We start from the raw sequence: 16,233 nt of genomic DNA, 5'->3' as shown, positions 1-16,233 counted from the left end.
CTTTTCCTCAGCATCTCGTCTAGCGCTGAAAGCGCCATCGCGAGAGGGCAGAACGGCAAACGGCGAAGCAACGGAGCAACAAAAGTCTGACAGAAGAGAAGAGAGGAGCCCTAACGTGTCCATTCTTCACAGCTCACGAAGAAAGCGCGAGCGTAAGCGAGAGAAGTCACGGAGGAAGAGTCAAGGAAACGTGTCGACAACACAATGTCACCCAACACACACACACACGACGCACACGAGAGGAACGCGCAGGTGCGGTGCCCAACCACGTGACCGAAAGGAGGAGAGAAGCAGAGTACAGCGTTTTCCCAGCCGCTCCATAATACCTGCAGGCGGAGCGGGACTGAAGGCTTTCTTGTCAGCAACGCGCGTTCGTCGGCGACATTGCTGGGAGAACGGAAAGGTCGGCCCCATCACAGGAGGCTGCACAGTTCCTCTAGTGTATTACACAGAAACAGCAGACGGTCCAGCTCTGTGTACATGTTGCTAAGCTGCTGATTCAGCTCCATGATGTTGCGCGTCGAGCGCATCCATCGGTAATGCAGAAGACGCATGGCAAAGCAGTAGACCTCGCTCAGTCGCTGAATGGCAACATCGACGTTCGGATCGAAGATGAAGCGGCACAACCGCCGACGAGCTTCGCGCGCGGAATATGTGGAGAGAATTGAAGTGCTGAACTGATTCAGGGACGAGCTGATGCCAAGCAGTGTCGCGAGGCGCATCGTCACGTTCAGCCCTGCGGCAGCGGCCATGAAGTCGGGAGTCAGGATTGCGCTCCACTGCTCAGGGTGGTGTTCCACGAGGTACACAAGCTGTGCGAGACCAAAAATGCCGGCTCCACGGAAATCCGTAGAGGGGTCAGTGCCTTGAAAGCCCATCTCTTTCCACCGATCATTCACAGAGTGAGCCGCTGCCGAGAAGACCAGGTTGTCCGCCGCAAACATCACCCTGCTATGGCCGTTCCACAAGCGCCCCAGAAGCTCGACATCGCACGGCTTCTCTGCGGAGTACGGGCGTCCGTATTGCTCACAAATTCCACTCAGCATCACCTCGTGGTGGAGTGGGAGGGAGGACACAAAGTAGTGAGTGAGCTCGTACGGTATTCGATCCATCACCTGCAGCCACAAGAGCTGCGGCGCGTAGTAGAGGGAGTGCTCCATTTCCTCCAGCACATTTGCGCGCCGTTGAAACGATCCGGCATCTGTATCCGTATCGGCAGTGGCTGCTGCTCGGTGGTTGAGGTCGCGGGTGTTCGTTGAGCTCGCTTGGTGCACGGAGTGGTGGTCGCTGCCCGAGCTGCCTGGGTATGCAGCGTGCGTTGCGGCGGTGGACGGGACCACAGGGGTCGGCACACCTTTGCGTTGACGCATCTTGGGACTACAAGAGCAAGAACACAAAAGGGAAGTGGAGGGAGGGTTGACGAGGCTGGGGAGGTGAAGAAAGGCGCACGCAGGCAAATACGTATATATATATATATATGAGTGCGCTGCTTCTTGTTGTTCCGCTGTGGCTCTCTTGTGGAGTGTTGCCTTCGATAGTGTTCTCTCTGTCTGTGCGTAGAAGTGGTGGTGATACTGCACAGAGTGCAACGCGCATGCACGACGGACGGACCGCAAGACGATACCACACCGTAGAGAGGCGGGCAGACACGTGGTAAAAGGAGGTTCATGGAAGAGGTGCATCGGCTGCTGAGCTGTGAAGAAGTGGAGATACGAAGAGACCGCTCCTGGCAACGACGCACGCCACAAAGTGAGAGGGACACGTTCACACACCTCGATGCGTACGTGCGTGGCGTGAGCACCACTCTCTTCCGCAGACGATGGCAGATTCCACAGGATGAATTGTGTGCGCGAGACTGGTGAATAGGCGCAGGACGCAAGTGAAAGTCTCGAGGCACCCCCATTCGTGCAACGTGACAAAGACGCTGGTACACCACATGAAAGGTTATCGATGTGGCTGGGAGCGATATATTTTGATAGCGAAGAAAGAAATGAGGACGTCTGGGAGCCACTCGAATTGAATCACGCACGCGCACATACAGCCGCGGTCCACTCATGCACTGCGCGTCCATTTGGGGGTCTTCATTTCTCTCTGCCTCAAAGGCGGAGTAGAGACGACCCCTCGCTCTTGGTACGGAAGCCACGCCGACAAGCATCAGGAAACACAAAGAAACCCGACGGCGGCCCCCAGCACGTTTGTGCGCGCGTGCGTGAAGAGTTACAAAGCCGAAGCGCCACTCAACACAGATAAAAAGGAGAGAGGAGCCCAGTAGCGAAAGAAATGCCAGCAACAACAGAGGGAGAGGCACGCGTTCGCTTGCAGACGCCTGCACTGCTTGGGATGGCGCGTCGGTGGGTGTCTCACTCAAAGCGATACCGAGGAATGCGGCGCGAAACAACGGGCCAGGCGGAGGCGAGGGGGGATATGATATGTTATGCCTTGAGTGCGTTAGGTCGATTAAGATTACGTGTCAACTTGCGTTGAGAAGAGGCCTCTTCATGCGATGGCGAGGCAGGCTCGCTGGTCGAGGGGTTCGGCAAGGAAACGTAAGACAGATCACGCACACGGAGACAGGTGCGAGAGACGGAGAGACGACTCATTCCCCAGGCACCTGCCAAACGTTGCCGACGACGTTCATGTTGCTCATGAGTCTTCTCCATATGAGAAGCTGGTGCTCTCCTCATGAAGATGCACACAAAACGCACTGGGCAGTTCGAGCGGCACACAAGCATATTGCGTAGACAAAAGCAACTCCGCCCCTCCCCCCTTCTCTCCCTCTCTTTGACTACCCCCCCAAGTCGCGCACACGTGCACCTCTGCAGCCCTCCTGCCCCATTTCAGGGGCCACGTGGTGAATGCCTCTTGCACGCCAGGCTCGCAGGACACAACAGCCAAGGAAAAAAGATGACGGGGTTGGTCTCACCCAAGCCGTGCTCAGAGTAGCCCGTGAGGGCAACTTGACCTCTTGGGGAGGGGGGGGGGAATGTATGGGCTGCGTCTTTTGCGTGCGTGCGCTCCACAACGCTGAGCTGGCCAGGAGCAGTGAAAGACGCCAAGTCGTCGAACAAGACACGTTCGTTTTCAAGCTCAAGCAGCAGCAAACAGAAGGGCACGGGGATGATGCGAGAGGGGAGGGCAGGTAGGCCAAGAGAGGAGAACTGCCTGCACGTCTTACATCTTGGCTGCAAACAGCTTCTTCTCGTAGCTGTGAAGCGAGTGCACGCCACCCTCGCCCTGGGCCGTGGGGGAGCGGCGGCTGAAAAGTACCTGGCCAGCGTACATCTTCTCGCGAATCGCGTCGAAGCTGATCTCGCCGATGTCCTGCGCCGACTGCTGGAGCCCTTTCGAGACGTAGGCGATGAGCTTCGCGGCAGAGCCCTTATCCACGACGCTCCCCGACACGCCCTGTGCAACCTGCACCGCCTCGTTCTCGGAGAGGTAGCGCTTGCCGGACTCCTTGCCCTGGTTCATCGCCTCCAGGCTACCCATGCCGCGGTACACCTTCAGCCGCACGCCGCCCTTGAAGAAGTACTCCCCAGGCGTCTCAGTCGTGCCACTCAACATGCCGCCAAGCATCGCGCAGTTGGCACCGATGGCGAGCGCCTTGCAGATGTCGCCGACCTGGCGAAGACCGCCGTCAGCGGTACACGGAACGCCGCGAGATGCGCAGTACTGCGCCACCTTGTACACCGCCGTGCCCTGAGGACGACCGCAAGCTAGAACCTCCTGAGTGATGCAGATGCTCCCGCTGCCCATGCCGATGCGAATACCGTCCGCGCCGGCATCAATGAGGTTCTTCGCCTGATCTTGCGTCACCACATTTCCTGCCACCACCTCGAGGTGCGGATACGTCGACTTGACCCACTTGATGAAGGCGATCTGGTAGATCGTGTTGCCCTGAGAGCTGTCCAGAACCAGAACATCAACGCCGACTTCCGCCAGGGCTGCCACTCGCCGCTTGTCCTCCGGGCGCGTTGAGGTCGCGGCAGCGCAGATGAGTCGACCGCTCTTGTCCAGTGTGCTGTGCGGGTAGTCACGCGCGCGGACAGCATCGCGACGGGAGCAGAGATTGACGACCTCGCCGTTCTCATTCACAATGGGCAGGTATCCGTAGCGGCTGCGGTTCAGCACGTCCATTGCCTCTTCCAGCTGGATCGGTGCACGCTCCACCGTCATCTTCTCGCGTCGCGTCATAACCGCCGATACCGGTGTGTCCTTGTTCTTTACGTAGTCGATATCCTTCGTGCACACGATGCCAAGCAGCTTGCCGTGCGGGTCGCCGTTCTCCGTCACAAGAATGCCACTGATCCCCTTCTCCTCCTTGATGCGGATGATCTTGCTGATGGGGGTGTTCGGCGGCACCGACTTGGGCTTGGAGATGAATCCGTTGCGGTACGCCTTCACCGACTTCACCATCTCTACTTGCCGCTCCACCGTGCAGTTGTTGTGCAGCACCCCGACGCCGCCCATGAGTGCCATTGTCTTCGCCATCTCGTTCTCCGTGATGGTGTCCATCGGCGACGACACGATCGGGATGTGGAGGCGGATGCGCTTCGTGAACTGGCCAGAGATGTTCACATCGGAAGCGCCAAAGTCGATGAAGCCCGGCAGAATAATAAAGTCATTGTACGTCAGCCCATCACCCTGGAACAGCTCCTCGGCGGTGCAGCCATCCTTGATGGTCTTGATACGGTAGTTCGCGTTGTTGGTCGCCATTGCGTCGATAGCACACACACACACACAACTGAAGCGGGTGCACGAAGGACGAATGTGCCTTGAAGGGCTGCGCTACAGCGGGAAGGCTCGGCGAACGAGAGAGTTGGGAGAGGAATAAGGTATATAAAATCAAAGACCGACAAAGAGAGGCCAAGAGAGTGACGCGCAGTATGTCGCTGCCACGCTGTAGAAAGATGCACAACGCAAGCAACCAAATGAAAAGAAAGAAGACAGAGAAAAGTGAGCTTCGAACGTGGACGCGTGTGAGCGTCCGCATCAGCGTAGAGCGCACGGCAGAGACAGGAATGGGGCGTCAAAGCGTGAGACTAGTTTAGCGCCACTGCCTTGGCGTCGAAAGTGCGTGCATGCATCCGCAGACGACAGCCACCGGAGGTGATATCGTGTAGCCTCTCCCCCCTCCCTCCACGCACAGCGCCACAAGATGCAGAGGAGTCGGGACGCGGCATGGTGAAGGGCACACAAAGAGGCGAAAAGCATGCATCGGCCCACAGCTGCACGCAGAGGGGCGTCGCTCTTTTCCTTCATCGCTTCCATGAAAAAGGTCAAATTCGCGTAGGCTTGCACATGGTGTGAGACTCGCCTCCATCCCGGCTTGGCCTACTCCTCCGCTTCACGTCTATGCGGATGCCAGCGATGTCGTGCTTGTCGGGTACTCTTCCTGTTGGTGTGCGTTCGAGTGTTCGTTTGCATTCCTTTCCACTGCCGCTGCTGCTGCTCGGTGGTTCGGTAGGAGTGCACAATGTACATCATTGCGCACGTTCGGCTCCCGTCTGCTGTGTTGTCCACGACGCACGCACGGGTGAGGTGAAGCCACAGGCAAGCGGAAGAGCAGTAAAAACGGGAGAGGACTGGGAGCGGTATGCACAGCCCACTGCAGTCATCGCTCATACGCGCGCACACACGCACAAGAAAGGTACTACCAACCCAACAGCCGCCCTCTATAAACAACAACTCAAACGGCACAGGCACATGACAGCGAGCCGCAACAGCATCCCATCATGGATAAATGTGTGTGCGTGTGTGTCTGCAAAGTGGGCGCCCACGTGTTCACGTTGTCTTCGATCTGCAGCCGCGCATGCTGCAACCCCACGTACCGACGCAGATGAGTCCAGTGAAGCACAACGATGAGAGACGAGAGGAAGAAAGGGGAGGTCGTGTAACCACCGTGAGTGGACGCCATCGCGAAGCATGCAAACGGAGACGGACATGTGAGCGGGGAGGGGGGGGCAAACAAGGCCGCAGTCACATAAAACATACACAGTTTGTAGGCCCTCGTCGATGAGGGTCAGGTCAGAAAAAAAGCGACCAGCGCCCCTGTGCAGGCGTGTGCGTATTCTAGTGGTGCGACGCCTTTCCGCCCATCCTTCCCCACCCCCTCCTCGACTTGTCGCTACGAAAGTAAACCGAGCTTAGTTACCAGCATGACCCGAATGCTCTGGTCGAAAGAGGCGCACACAGCGAGCCCCTCCTTCGAGCGATTCCAGTCCAACGCGTTGATCGGCTGATCGCCGATCTTCGCCTTGTTCAGCTCCTCCACCGCGCCCGCCACGCCGCGCTGAACCCCATCCCCGTCCTTCAGAGTGCGCTCTGGCGGGTACTTGTAGAGACACAGTGTCAGCTCGCCGCCGCCACCGCTCAAGAAGATCTCCCGATTCTGTGGCAGCGCGCGAGAGCACCACACCGTCCCCTCCGATACGCGCTCCTCCACGTACGCGTAGCCGAGCTTGGGATGCAAGGTGCGCATGTCGTAGCACCGCACGCGACCCTCCAGGGACGACACGAGGAGCTTGTTCATGGGAATCTCGGGCCGATCAAACTCCAAATCGCACACGCCGTTGTTCACGTGCATCTCGTGCAGCATCTTCTGCGTGCGAAGGTCGAATATTTTGACGTCACCGTTGTCGTAACCCGCAGCGACCACGCGCTCGTCCGGGTCAAAGCTATTCCCGAGCCGTACTGTCCAACAGTCGCGGGCGCGAGCAGGGTCGGCAGGGTTGAGCGACGCAACCGGCTTGTTAGACTGGCGGGTGTCCCACACCTTGACGGAGCCGTCGCGGCTCCCTGTCGCCACCTCCGGTGGCCCTGAGTAGCGTGCGCCGTCGATGGCGTTGATGATGCTCTCATGTGCATGGGGTATGTGAAGTACGGAAGCCGCCGTCACGTCGCTTAGCGCGTTGGACGCGCTTGAGGGCGCTGAGCCGAGGCGACTGAGGTCGAAAATCTGCAAGCTGCCGGCAAAGTCGCCAGTTGCAATCTGGTTCGTCGTCGCACCGGCGGCAGTGATGTTGCTGCTGTGCCCGCCACTGCCCCTTCCGCTGCTGCTAAAGGATACGTTATGCCCAAACGTGCAGCATTTCAGCGGATGAGGAAGCCGCACCTCGACTGTCGGCTGCACATCGCCGTGGTGCAACTGATAAACGGAGAGCGCACCGTGGTTGTTTGGGTACTGTCCGACCACCGCGAAGGACGCAGTCTGCGGCACCCACCTGACGTCGAACACCGTGTAGAGTAAGCTCTTTTTGGCGTGCTGAATGATCTGCTGGCGGCTGAACCGCTTCGCGCCGCCTTCGGCGCTGGAGGAGCCTGAGGCGAGCATTGATCGCGTGTCGCGTACACTAGAAGCCAGTGCTTTGACCCCCCCCTCCGGTTCTGTGTGTGGTGGCTTCAGAGACAATGCAAAAGACGCGTAAACGGCACTCCTGGCGCCTGGGTAGGGGTTTAAAATCGGCCACGCTTTGGAGAACGGATATTGCTACTCAGTGCCGCTGGATGCGGTATAGAGGAGGGTTAGATCCGTCTCGCACTTTTCTAGTGCGTGCGAGCTTGTGTGTGTGTTCGAAAAATGCGCGTCGTGAGCAAAGTAGGCGTTTGTGGTGGCGGTGGTCATCCTGCACGTTGGTGAAGACGTGTGCCCGTGTGTGTGTGTGTGTGAGGGAGAAAGAAGAAGCTACTGAGGTTGTCCTTTTCTTTTCGCATTTCGCTTGTATATATATATATATATATCTCCGTATATGCGTGTCTCCTGCCTGTGCGCTCCATCAGTCGAAAAGCGAACAACACAAAGAAGGTCACCGACGCAGCTTGCCCCTGTCCCTCTGATTGAGTGAGAGTGTGCGATATCAAGAAGGGATGTGGCGACAGCGCTGCGGAGCGGGCACGCGAGAAAGACAGAGAGTTCTCTCAATCTCCGTATGGCTGCGCCTCTCACTCGCCGTCCCCCTCCCCACACAGACAGGCACACATCCCGTCTGCGCTTCGGACGTATACAAGCCCTGCATCGATTACATTCCTTGTCTCGGATGTTTCGTTGCTGCTCGCCTAACGAAGACGACGAGGCAAAGAGCCTCGACAGGGCGAACGTAGGACACCAGGCCAAGGGCGACGGACACCACACAGAACATTAAGCAAGAGGAGAAGATAAGGGGTCCCACGCCACCCCCCTCCCTCCCTAGCGGCCGCACACTGCATACGTCCTTATCGACACGAGAAATGAGGCCTCGAAAGTTGGATCCCGCCGCAAGTTGCTTGCAGCACGCTCTCCGTTTCTCAGCGAGATGCTGAGTCGTCGCGACCAGACGCGCTGAGCGCGCCCAGCATATCGAGAGCCCTCGTCATGTGGTTGCCGAGGGTGCGCGACGACGTGGCGTCGCAGTTCTTGTAGGATGTGATAGTGACGTAGAGCACCTCGTTGGCACAGAAACAGTAGGAGATACCGTAGCCATCGGGAGATACAGGGCCAAAGCCGAACCCAGGCGTCTCGTGATAGCAGCTGCCGCCACCTGCAGGGTGGAGTCGGTCGAGCAGGTTGCGTTGATGGGCCTGAGCGGTGCTCACCTTCCACTTCGTCTTGCGAAGGGCAGCGGTAAGGAAGTCGGAAGGTGTTTCCTGGCTAGCACTCGCCATGAACAGCGCAAAGAGATGCCTGTCCACTCCACCTCCCGCCACGGCCTCCTGCACGGCGCGCTGGTGATTGGCGCAGGCGTCGATCAACAGTGCTCGCTTCTCCTCTGCAGACATAGCATCATCCTCACCTCCAGTGGAGGTCATCGCCTTCACAAAGGCGCTACTCACGTCAGTAACACTGCGCACCGCCTCCGTCCTACCCTTCGCAAACATGCGCTGCGGCACGGACTCGTACACAAGGCTGAAGTGCCCTCCCTGATCAACGTAGTGGGCGAGCTGAATGGCCATTTGGGCCCACGCATCGGGACTGCATCCCATGCTCTTGGGGACCTCACTGCCGTACCCGCTGTACCGCACGACGTGGAGGTCCACCTGCAAGCTGGTGTTGAGGAGAAACTCTGTGTGCGCCTGGCGAATAGCAGCGGCCAGCTTTTTGTGGATGGTGAAGCGCAGCCGCTTCGGGCACAGCGGGTTGTCGATGTTGGGTGCACGGAACGGCTTGGCACGACGCTTGTCCTCCGGCAGCTTCTTTGCGTGTCCGGTTTCCGTGTCGTACCAGAGATCGGCAGACTCCTCCTGCGCAGACACGTGCTCGAAGAGCCCGAGAAACGTGGACATGTCACTCCACGAGTGCTCCACGTGCAGGCCAACGTGCCCATCAGAGCGGACGACGAGATTGAAGCTCTTGTCGCACCACAGGTTGGAGCCGTTGCCGCAGAGGTAGTGAGCGCAGTTCATGGAGAGGCGCTTCACCTCGTCCACGGCCGAGCTCGCCTTTGAAGGCACTGCCGTCCCGCATCGCTCATCAAAGCTGACCACGAATAGCGCCTTCTCGATTATGCGCAAGGGGCCGTTGTTGCTGGAGTCGTGAAGCAGATAGCTAGTACGCACGTCGGCCCACTGGGCACGGGATGCGGTGGTCAGGGCAGGCAGCAGCGCCTCCACTACGCGGTATGAGCGCTTCTTCCCGAGCGTCTCCAGCGTGTCCTCCGCGTCGTCCTCCTCAGACTCGTCGCGGCCGGTGCTCACCTCCTCCTCCACCTCCAAGAGCAGCTGGTGCAGCATCACCTCCAGTTGATGCGGGGTGAGCTGGCGCCCCGTCTGCGGGTCAATGACCGGCATTCGATAAATGCGACCGCGGTGCAGAATGACGACGTAGCTGTTCTCCCGCTCCCCACGATGCTCGAGGACGTCTACCTCACGTCCTGGAATGCGAGTTGTGTTAAACGCCATCGAGTACTGGTCCATAGACAAGGGCACACAATCACGAGGGCCGATGAAGTTGGGGCACAACGTACGGCGCTCAATGCGACCCTTCAGCTGCATCAGCAGGTAAATAAGAACCGCAGCGCGCGCCTCGGGGAGAGTGGTGGGCAGGTGCGTCGAAAAAGGAACGGTGTAAAAGTTCGAGTGCAGACACAGCGAGTCACGCGCGGCAAGGAAGACGTTGCGGGTCCACAACTCAGGCACGTAGCTGTGGCCCATCACATTCTGCAGCCGCAGGTGCATCTGCAGTGACGGGCCTTCGTTGAGCAGGAAGGACTCAGCGGACCGGCGCAGCTCCAGCCACTCGTTTACGTCGCTGTCCTTTTGATGGTAAAGGGAACGCATGCTAGATAGGTAGCTGCTCACCGTCTGCTGCAACGAGGGCAACGGTACGCTGGGAAGGCAGCTCCCGTACACTCTTGTCTTTGGGATGGACGGGCGAGTGAAAAAGGCGCGCATGACCAGCGACCACACGCGCGTGCGCCAAGACGGCTTTTGGGGGTTTCTCTCCAGCATCCATCCCTTGTACTGCAGCAGCCTGCGCAAGGCAAAGCGGTGCAGCACCGTCGCCGCGGCGAGCGTGACGGTCCACGCCTTTGCGCAGAGCACGGGTGCCTGGAAGGACGGAGGGAGGTACCGCGAGAGAGGTGTCACGATGGAGTCGAAGTAGCGCAGCCACGTGCTAGCTGGGTTGGTGTGCACCCAGGACGTCTGCGGCACATACCAGACGCACACGCACGACCCGGCAGCGCAGGCGACAACGCACGAGAAGGGAATGGGGTACACCATTGCGGAGACTTTGTCGATGTTGTCCAGGATGGAACGGTACACGCCACGCCAAATATACCGCAGAGGTGGGACGTGGACATCCAGGCCGTTGCACGTCCACGAAACGCGCATCTGCATTACAGAAGACCCTGCGTCCCTCGTCTGGCACGCCGGGTGCGGCTGCTGACTCAAGAACGCCTCTGCCATGGCGAGTGCGATGTGAGTGTGCGCAAAGGAATAAAAGAAGGTCGACCGCGGACGCGTCGCTCGCCTCCTGTAAGGGCACACGAGGGAGACGGCGGTGCGAGTAGAAGGGGGGTGGCGAAATGGTGAAGTCGACGCACCTCCGTGCGTGCAATGTATGAGTGTGGAGGGGGAGGCCGGCAAGACAGCAGGGGGAGGGGGGTACGAGTACGTGGTGAGCAGCTGCAGTCATTGTACGCCATCAAGGAAAGGCTGCTACCCCTTTCCTTGACTGCGCCCCGAAGCACACAGGTAATAACGAAGGACGTCACACACACGCAGAGACCCTATGATCACATTCGAAACACGACGTGCCCGCCAGTCTCTCTTGACACGGCCCCGAGAACAAGCGAGTGAAGTGAAAGAGGGGACGAAGAGGAAGGACAACTCTCCAACGCCGCTGATGAGGATCCAAACATCCTCCTGCAGCTAACAGCAGGCAAGGCCTGAAAAAGAGAAGCCTCGGGGCTTTCGTGTCCACCTCTATAAGTTGGAGCTCCAACCACACACGAACCTCTCTGCACTTTCTATTCTGTGCACACAACCCCTCTCTTTCCTGATAATACCGGTCACCTCAGCGTGGTATCAGCACCCAGTGCACCCACTCTCCGTGGGGACCCCCAAGGACTGCAGCCTGCCCTCGGGTATGGATAGCGGGCTCTGGGTGTCCGTGGACAGGGCTGGTGCGGTGCCGCAGAGACGTGCGACCATCAGGAAGTTTGGAGCAGCTCACCGCGAACCGTGTCGACGGTTCAACACGCGTCCGCGCCCGCCTCCCGTGTTGTCTCGGCTTTCGCTGCGTTGCGGTGGTGCTGAGCGTAATCCCGGACCAAACCTGCGCTGTGTGCTGCCGTGGGCCTGCGCTGGACTGACCGACGCCGAACGGTGTTGGCTGGACCCGGCTCCTTGGCGAGCCCTCGATACAGGCCTGCATTCTGCGAGAGAGGGGGTGTCGCCTAGGAGTGACCTGGTGACACGGGAAGTTCTCTCCATCAGGTGCCAAGCGACGTCGCGCTCAGTTCTCGCATGCTGCGAGTGGGCGCCAGCTCGCACCACCCGGCGCGGCGCAGACGGGGCCGCGGGAGCGTCACCGGACGCCACTCTGGCGCTCAGTTGCCTCATCGAGGATTGGGGCACCGCCACCACGGCGCCAAGTGACCCGTGCGCGGTCCGGTCCACTCTCCACTTTGAGGGGGGAGGAGGTATGGCCCGGCACCCCAGCGATGATACAAGGCTACCGCCACCACAGCGCGAGAGAGCAGGCAACGGATTGGTGATGCAAAAGCCGAGGTCGGTGCGACACCCGGCAGCCCCATCCCGCGTCCCACTGAGACCCAGCCCCACACCCTTCCAGCCATTCACGGTGGGTCGGGTCCATATGACGCTCCGCCAGGGCCACTGCCGCTCCGCCGGGGGAGGGGGGGGCTCGACGGAATCCACTGTGAGAGCGCCAAGGCCCTCCAGATGCAAGGCAAGAGGGCGCTGCTGAACATCTGCAGCCAGAGCGTCGCCACCGGCCGCGTCCTTGCTACCTGGAAAAGAGGGGCACAGCGACCACCTCCTGAGGGCGCACAACCCCAACGATGGTCCCGCGTCTTACCACCCCCCTGTAACGCTGGCCAGCAATCTGCGCAACCGTCCGGAGGAGAGGCCCCCAGCCACAGCAGCCTGGGTCCCCCTCCTCACGGCCCCACTGTAGGCCCCTTGTGCCCGCTCCTCCACAACGCAGTGCGGCGCCAGAAAGGTACCAAGACAGCCACGGTGATTGTCGGCTCCACGCTCGCACGCCTGCCCCGGTAGATCACGGCGCTGAAGAGGTCCAACGTAGACCCGCACCACACTCGCCGGCTCATGGCTTCGCCAGCCTGCCGTCGTGCCGGTGCTTGCTTCCGCAACAGAAAAGGCGAGATGGTCCGGCTGAGTGCGGAGCGCATCCAGACGCCCGGCCTACGCCGCGCCTTCTTCGCTGATGACCTCGCACTCCTCACATCCTCCACAGCGAAAGACGTCATGCGAACCACACTACGATCCGCCAGCTGGAGGGCGGAGCACTGCGCACGGGAGCAGTTCGTCGAGCTGAGTGCCCCCAGAACGAGGTGCACACTCTTCGGTGCGCGACACCGCAGCCAACTGCAACTCTCCCCACTCACGCGAGGAGGTCGCCTTGCGCACTTGGGGCGGCAGGTGTGCAGGCCGGATCACGGTGCCACCGCGCTGCCTCGGCAGCTCTCATGCGGGCATGCCGGCAGGCACACCCAGTCAGAAGCCGCCGCGGTGCTTTAGTGCCACCATGCACTCGCAGGCACCGCGGCAACAGGCTGCGGCCGCGCACTCGCTCTCCCTCCTCACGGCGCTCCGCACCGGCCCGACAGCGGTGGAGGATGGCGCATCGCGACGCATTGCGGCACAAGTGCCGGCGCTGCCGGCCCGTCTCTGGCCATTGGGAGCTGGTGCACAACGACGAGGCCGGCACGCTTGCAAAGTCGGCCATGCCAGAGGCGGGCGGGTTCAGGAGAGGGTGGAGTCCCCCCGCCGCCACAGACGCACAGCAGCGACCCGCACAGACAGCAACGCCGTCCGGAAGCAGGACCCAGGGCCCGAACGTGCGAGCGCTGCGTGCACCTGCGGTCAAGCACAGCTGGCACACGGTGTATGACATCCAGGAAGGCATGCAAGGGGCAGAGGAGCACGAGTGATGGACGGGAAAGGCGCGAGGAGACCCACACCGGCCAGCGCCACAGTGCATGTGCGCGGCATATGCCGCATCCCCTGCATCCGACCGGGTGGGCGGATGCGGCACGGGTGGCGGGAGCATGACGCGGGCGCCCCGACCTGCACCATCGAGCCCGCCAGAGACCCCCATGTGGGGGGACTCCGCACCACGTTACGGCACGCAGCGGCCTGAGGCGAGTCAGGGCGATGCACGGCAAACAGGCCGAGTGCAGCGTCCCAGAGGCCCCTGGCCTGACTCTGGCCAACTCCCCCTTTGACCTCACCCGGCATGCACCTGCAGTGCCCCCACCCCTACTGCCCGCACCGCAGACGCCGCCGCCTCCGCCCTCGAGGACAGGGACCTCGCCGTGGTGCAGCAGGGGCGGGTGAAGTGTCGTTGTGTGCGTATGCGTTGGTTGGCTTGCTTCCGGTAGAATGGACACGCTGAAGAAAGAGCCTTCGCTCCCCTCGTGCGACTGCGCCACACACACGCCAGTGAGGTGCAGAAAGATGAGGGCGAAGGACGAGAGACAAGAGAAAATACTTCAAAAGAAAAAGATGTAAGGGAAAGAAGAGGGAAGCCACCGTCTGACGTTGCAGGGAAGGTGCAGCCGAGACGGGCGAGGAAATGAGAGGCGGAGAGTCCGTGTGCGTGTGTGTGTGTTCTCCGCGGCGAGGCTTGAACGGCCCCCTAGGCGAACATCTTCTTGAACATGGACTTCTGCTTTTTGTCGAAGGCCCTCTGCTCCTGCGTAAGGCGCATCTTCAAGCTGGCCGCGTCTGCGTTCCCAGGGTCGATTGCGAGTATATCAGCAACACACTTCAAAGCCTCGTCCCAGTCCTGCTGTCCGTCCAGCGCCTTCGCCAGGCGAAAGAGCGCCTTAGTGTTGTTGGAGTCGAGGCTCAGCACCTTCCGCGAAAAGTCAGCGGACTCAGCGTACTGGTTGCGCATCAGCAGCACCTGCGCGAGGTTCCCCATCACGCCGATGCGCACGCGATGGCATTCCGGCTTAACAGTGTCATCGAAGCCGTAGTCTTGCCCGATAAACTCCATCGCGCGACGGTAGAAGCGCTCCGCCAGGTCCAGCTTGCCAGCCTTAAACGCGTCGTTTCCGCTGTTCTTCCGCTTCTCCCCCTCAGCAACCTTGGCTGCTCCAGTGAAATCATACGTCGTGACACGGCTCAGCTCGCTGATCTCGACCACGTATGTGACATCGCAGTGGCCTCGCTCGGCGCTGGACGGGATGGCGAACTCCGGCACGCCGTCGCAGATCAGGTCGCTGCGGACTCGGCACGCCGCCGATTCCCTTTTGCGCATCTTGTACAGAAACGCCTCTAGGTGCGGAGGCAGCGACGTGACGCCGATGACGGTCTTCCAGTCGGACATCGTCTTCACCGGTGTGTACTTGTCCTTGTTCTCCGGATCGAACTCGCCTACGTAGATGAGAAGGTCCATCGTCACAGACGACTCAAAGTCTGGGTTCTCGTAGTCGACGCCATCTTTCAAGATGCTCATCATCAGGGACTTGTCCTTGGCAGCGGAGATGTCGACCTCGCGCGTCCAATGGAACAGCTCCACTTCAAAGAGAAGCGTGGCGTTGGCAGGAATGGTTGGGGGGCTGCCAGCAGCGCCGTAAGCGTACTCCGGCGAACACCTCAACAGCGCTTTCTCGCCAATCCGCATCGTCGACACACCCTTATCCCAGCCCTCGATGACCTGGCCACGGCCGAGGGTGAACTCAAAGCAGTCCCCCCTGTCACGGCTGCTGTCAAACTGTGTGCCGTCCAGCAGCTTGCCGACGTAGTGGACCACTACCTTGGCCCCCTTCACGGGTTGCGAGCCCGCACCCTCCACCAGTACTGTCTTGTGCAGGCCGCCATCCGTCCCGGGCACTTCGACCTCCTCATTCAGAGGATATCCCACCTCCATCGGCGGCTGGCTGTCGTCACTCACAGCGCTGGCGGAACTGCTGATTGGTCGATCCGACATTGTGCAATAATGCTCGCCTGTTTGCGGTAACTTCGCCTGTTTCTTTGACGCGATGTGCGAGGTGCGAAAAACGCAAAATTATGAAAACAGCACGACGGCGCGGGGGAGGGGGTTGAAGCACCCCTGTGTTGTGGAGCTGTGAATAGAAGAGAGAAGACCCCGGAAGGGACACAAATAGAAGGCACCAAAAAGATGAACGCTCAAGGACACCCTCCGCGCCTTCCTCTCGCCTTTCCACGTTGCGGCACGGAGAGAGCTGAAATAGGGTCTCTTGTTACTTCTTACGCTGTGATGGAGGACGTGTGCGTGCGTGTGTAGCTGTTGGAGTGCGTGGAGCGTGTACGTGTGTTCGCTTGCTTGTCTATTCAAGTCGCCCAGGTTGGGTGGGCACAAAGAAGGGTAGAGGGCAAAGGAAAGGAAGGGAGGTGAAAAAAGTGTCGCGTTGCGCACTGGCAGAGATCCTTCGAATGGAGAGGAGAGAAACCACAGACGATGCGTGTCTCCCGCCAACGCGACGAGCTCCCGTCGTCTCTCTAAAGGCGGTGCCTCCGCAGTTGCTGCTGCTCCTCCTCCCCCCCCCTCACTCTGTGTATGCCATCTTCACCGCATTAGAT

At 60.1% G+C, this 16,233-nt stretch overlaps 5 protein-coding genes across 5 annotated transcripts; all 5 read right to left on the bottom strand.

Annotated features, from left to right (window-relative positions):
* Positions 1 to 413: 413 nt before the first annotated feature.
* LMXM_19_1570 (hypothetical protein, unknown function) lies at positions 414 to 1,370 on the bottom strand (the record flags this gene model as incomplete). The annotated part of the gene is made up of 1 exon (XM_003874286.1): positions 414 to 1,370. The coding sequence occupies one exon, from the start codon at positions 1,368 to 1,370 to the stop codon at positions 414 to 416; it is 957 nt and encodes a 318-aa protein (XP_003874335.1).
* A 1,801-nt stretch (positions 1,371 to 3,171) lies between these two features.
* Positions 3,172 to 4,716, bottom strand: LMXM_19_1560 (inosine-5'-monophosphate dehydrogenase; the record flags this gene model as incomplete). Its single annotated transcript, XM_003874285.1, has 1 exon — positions 3,172 to 4,716. One exon carries the CDS (start codon positions 4,714 to 4,716, stop codon positions 3,172 to 3,174), a length of 1,545 nt encoding a protein of 514 aa, XP_003874334.1.
* Positions 4,717 to 6,127: 1,411 nt separating this feature from the next.
* On the bottom strand, positions 6,128 to 7,333 carry LMXM_19_1550 (conserved hypothetical protein; the record flags this gene model as incomplete). Its single annotated transcript, XM_003874284.1, has 1 exon — positions 6,128 to 7,333. The coding sequence occupies one exon, from the start codon at positions 7,331 to 7,333 to the stop codon at positions 6,128 to 6,130; it is 1,206 nt and encodes a 401-aa protein (XP_003874333.1).
* A 950-nt stretch (positions 7,334 to 8,283) lies between these two features.
* LMXM_19_1540 (choline/Carnitine o-acyltransferase-like protein) lies at positions 8,284 to 10,881 on the bottom strand (the record flags this gene model as incomplete). The annotated part of the gene is made up of 1 exon (XM_003874283.1): positions 8,284 to 10,881. The coding sequence occupies one exon, from the start codon at positions 10,879 to 10,881 to the stop codon at positions 8,284 to 8,286; it is 2,598 nt and encodes an 865-aa protein (XP_003874332.1).
* Positions 10,882 to 14,320: 3,439 nt separating this feature from the next.
* Positions 14,321 to 15,619, bottom strand: LMXM_19_1530 (peptidylprolyl isomerase-like protein; the record flags this gene model as incomplete). Its single annotated transcript, XM_003874282.1, has 1 exon — positions 14,321 to 15,619. The coding sequence occupies one exon, from the start codon at positions 15,617 to 15,619 to the stop codon at positions 14,321 to 14,323; it is 1,299 nt and encodes a 432-aa protein (XP_003874331.1).
* Positions 15,620 to 16,233: the final 614 nt, after the last annotated feature.

The sequence above is a fragment of the Leishmania mexicana genome, chromosome 19, assembly GCF_000234665.1.
Source record: "Leishmania mexicana MHOM/GT/2001/U1103 complete genome, chromosome 19".
NCBI lineage: Eukaryota > Euglenozoa > Kinetoplastea > Trypanosomatida > Trypanosomatidae > Leishmania > Leishmania mexicana.
This window is presented reverse-complemented; position numbering and strand designations above follow the sequence as displayed.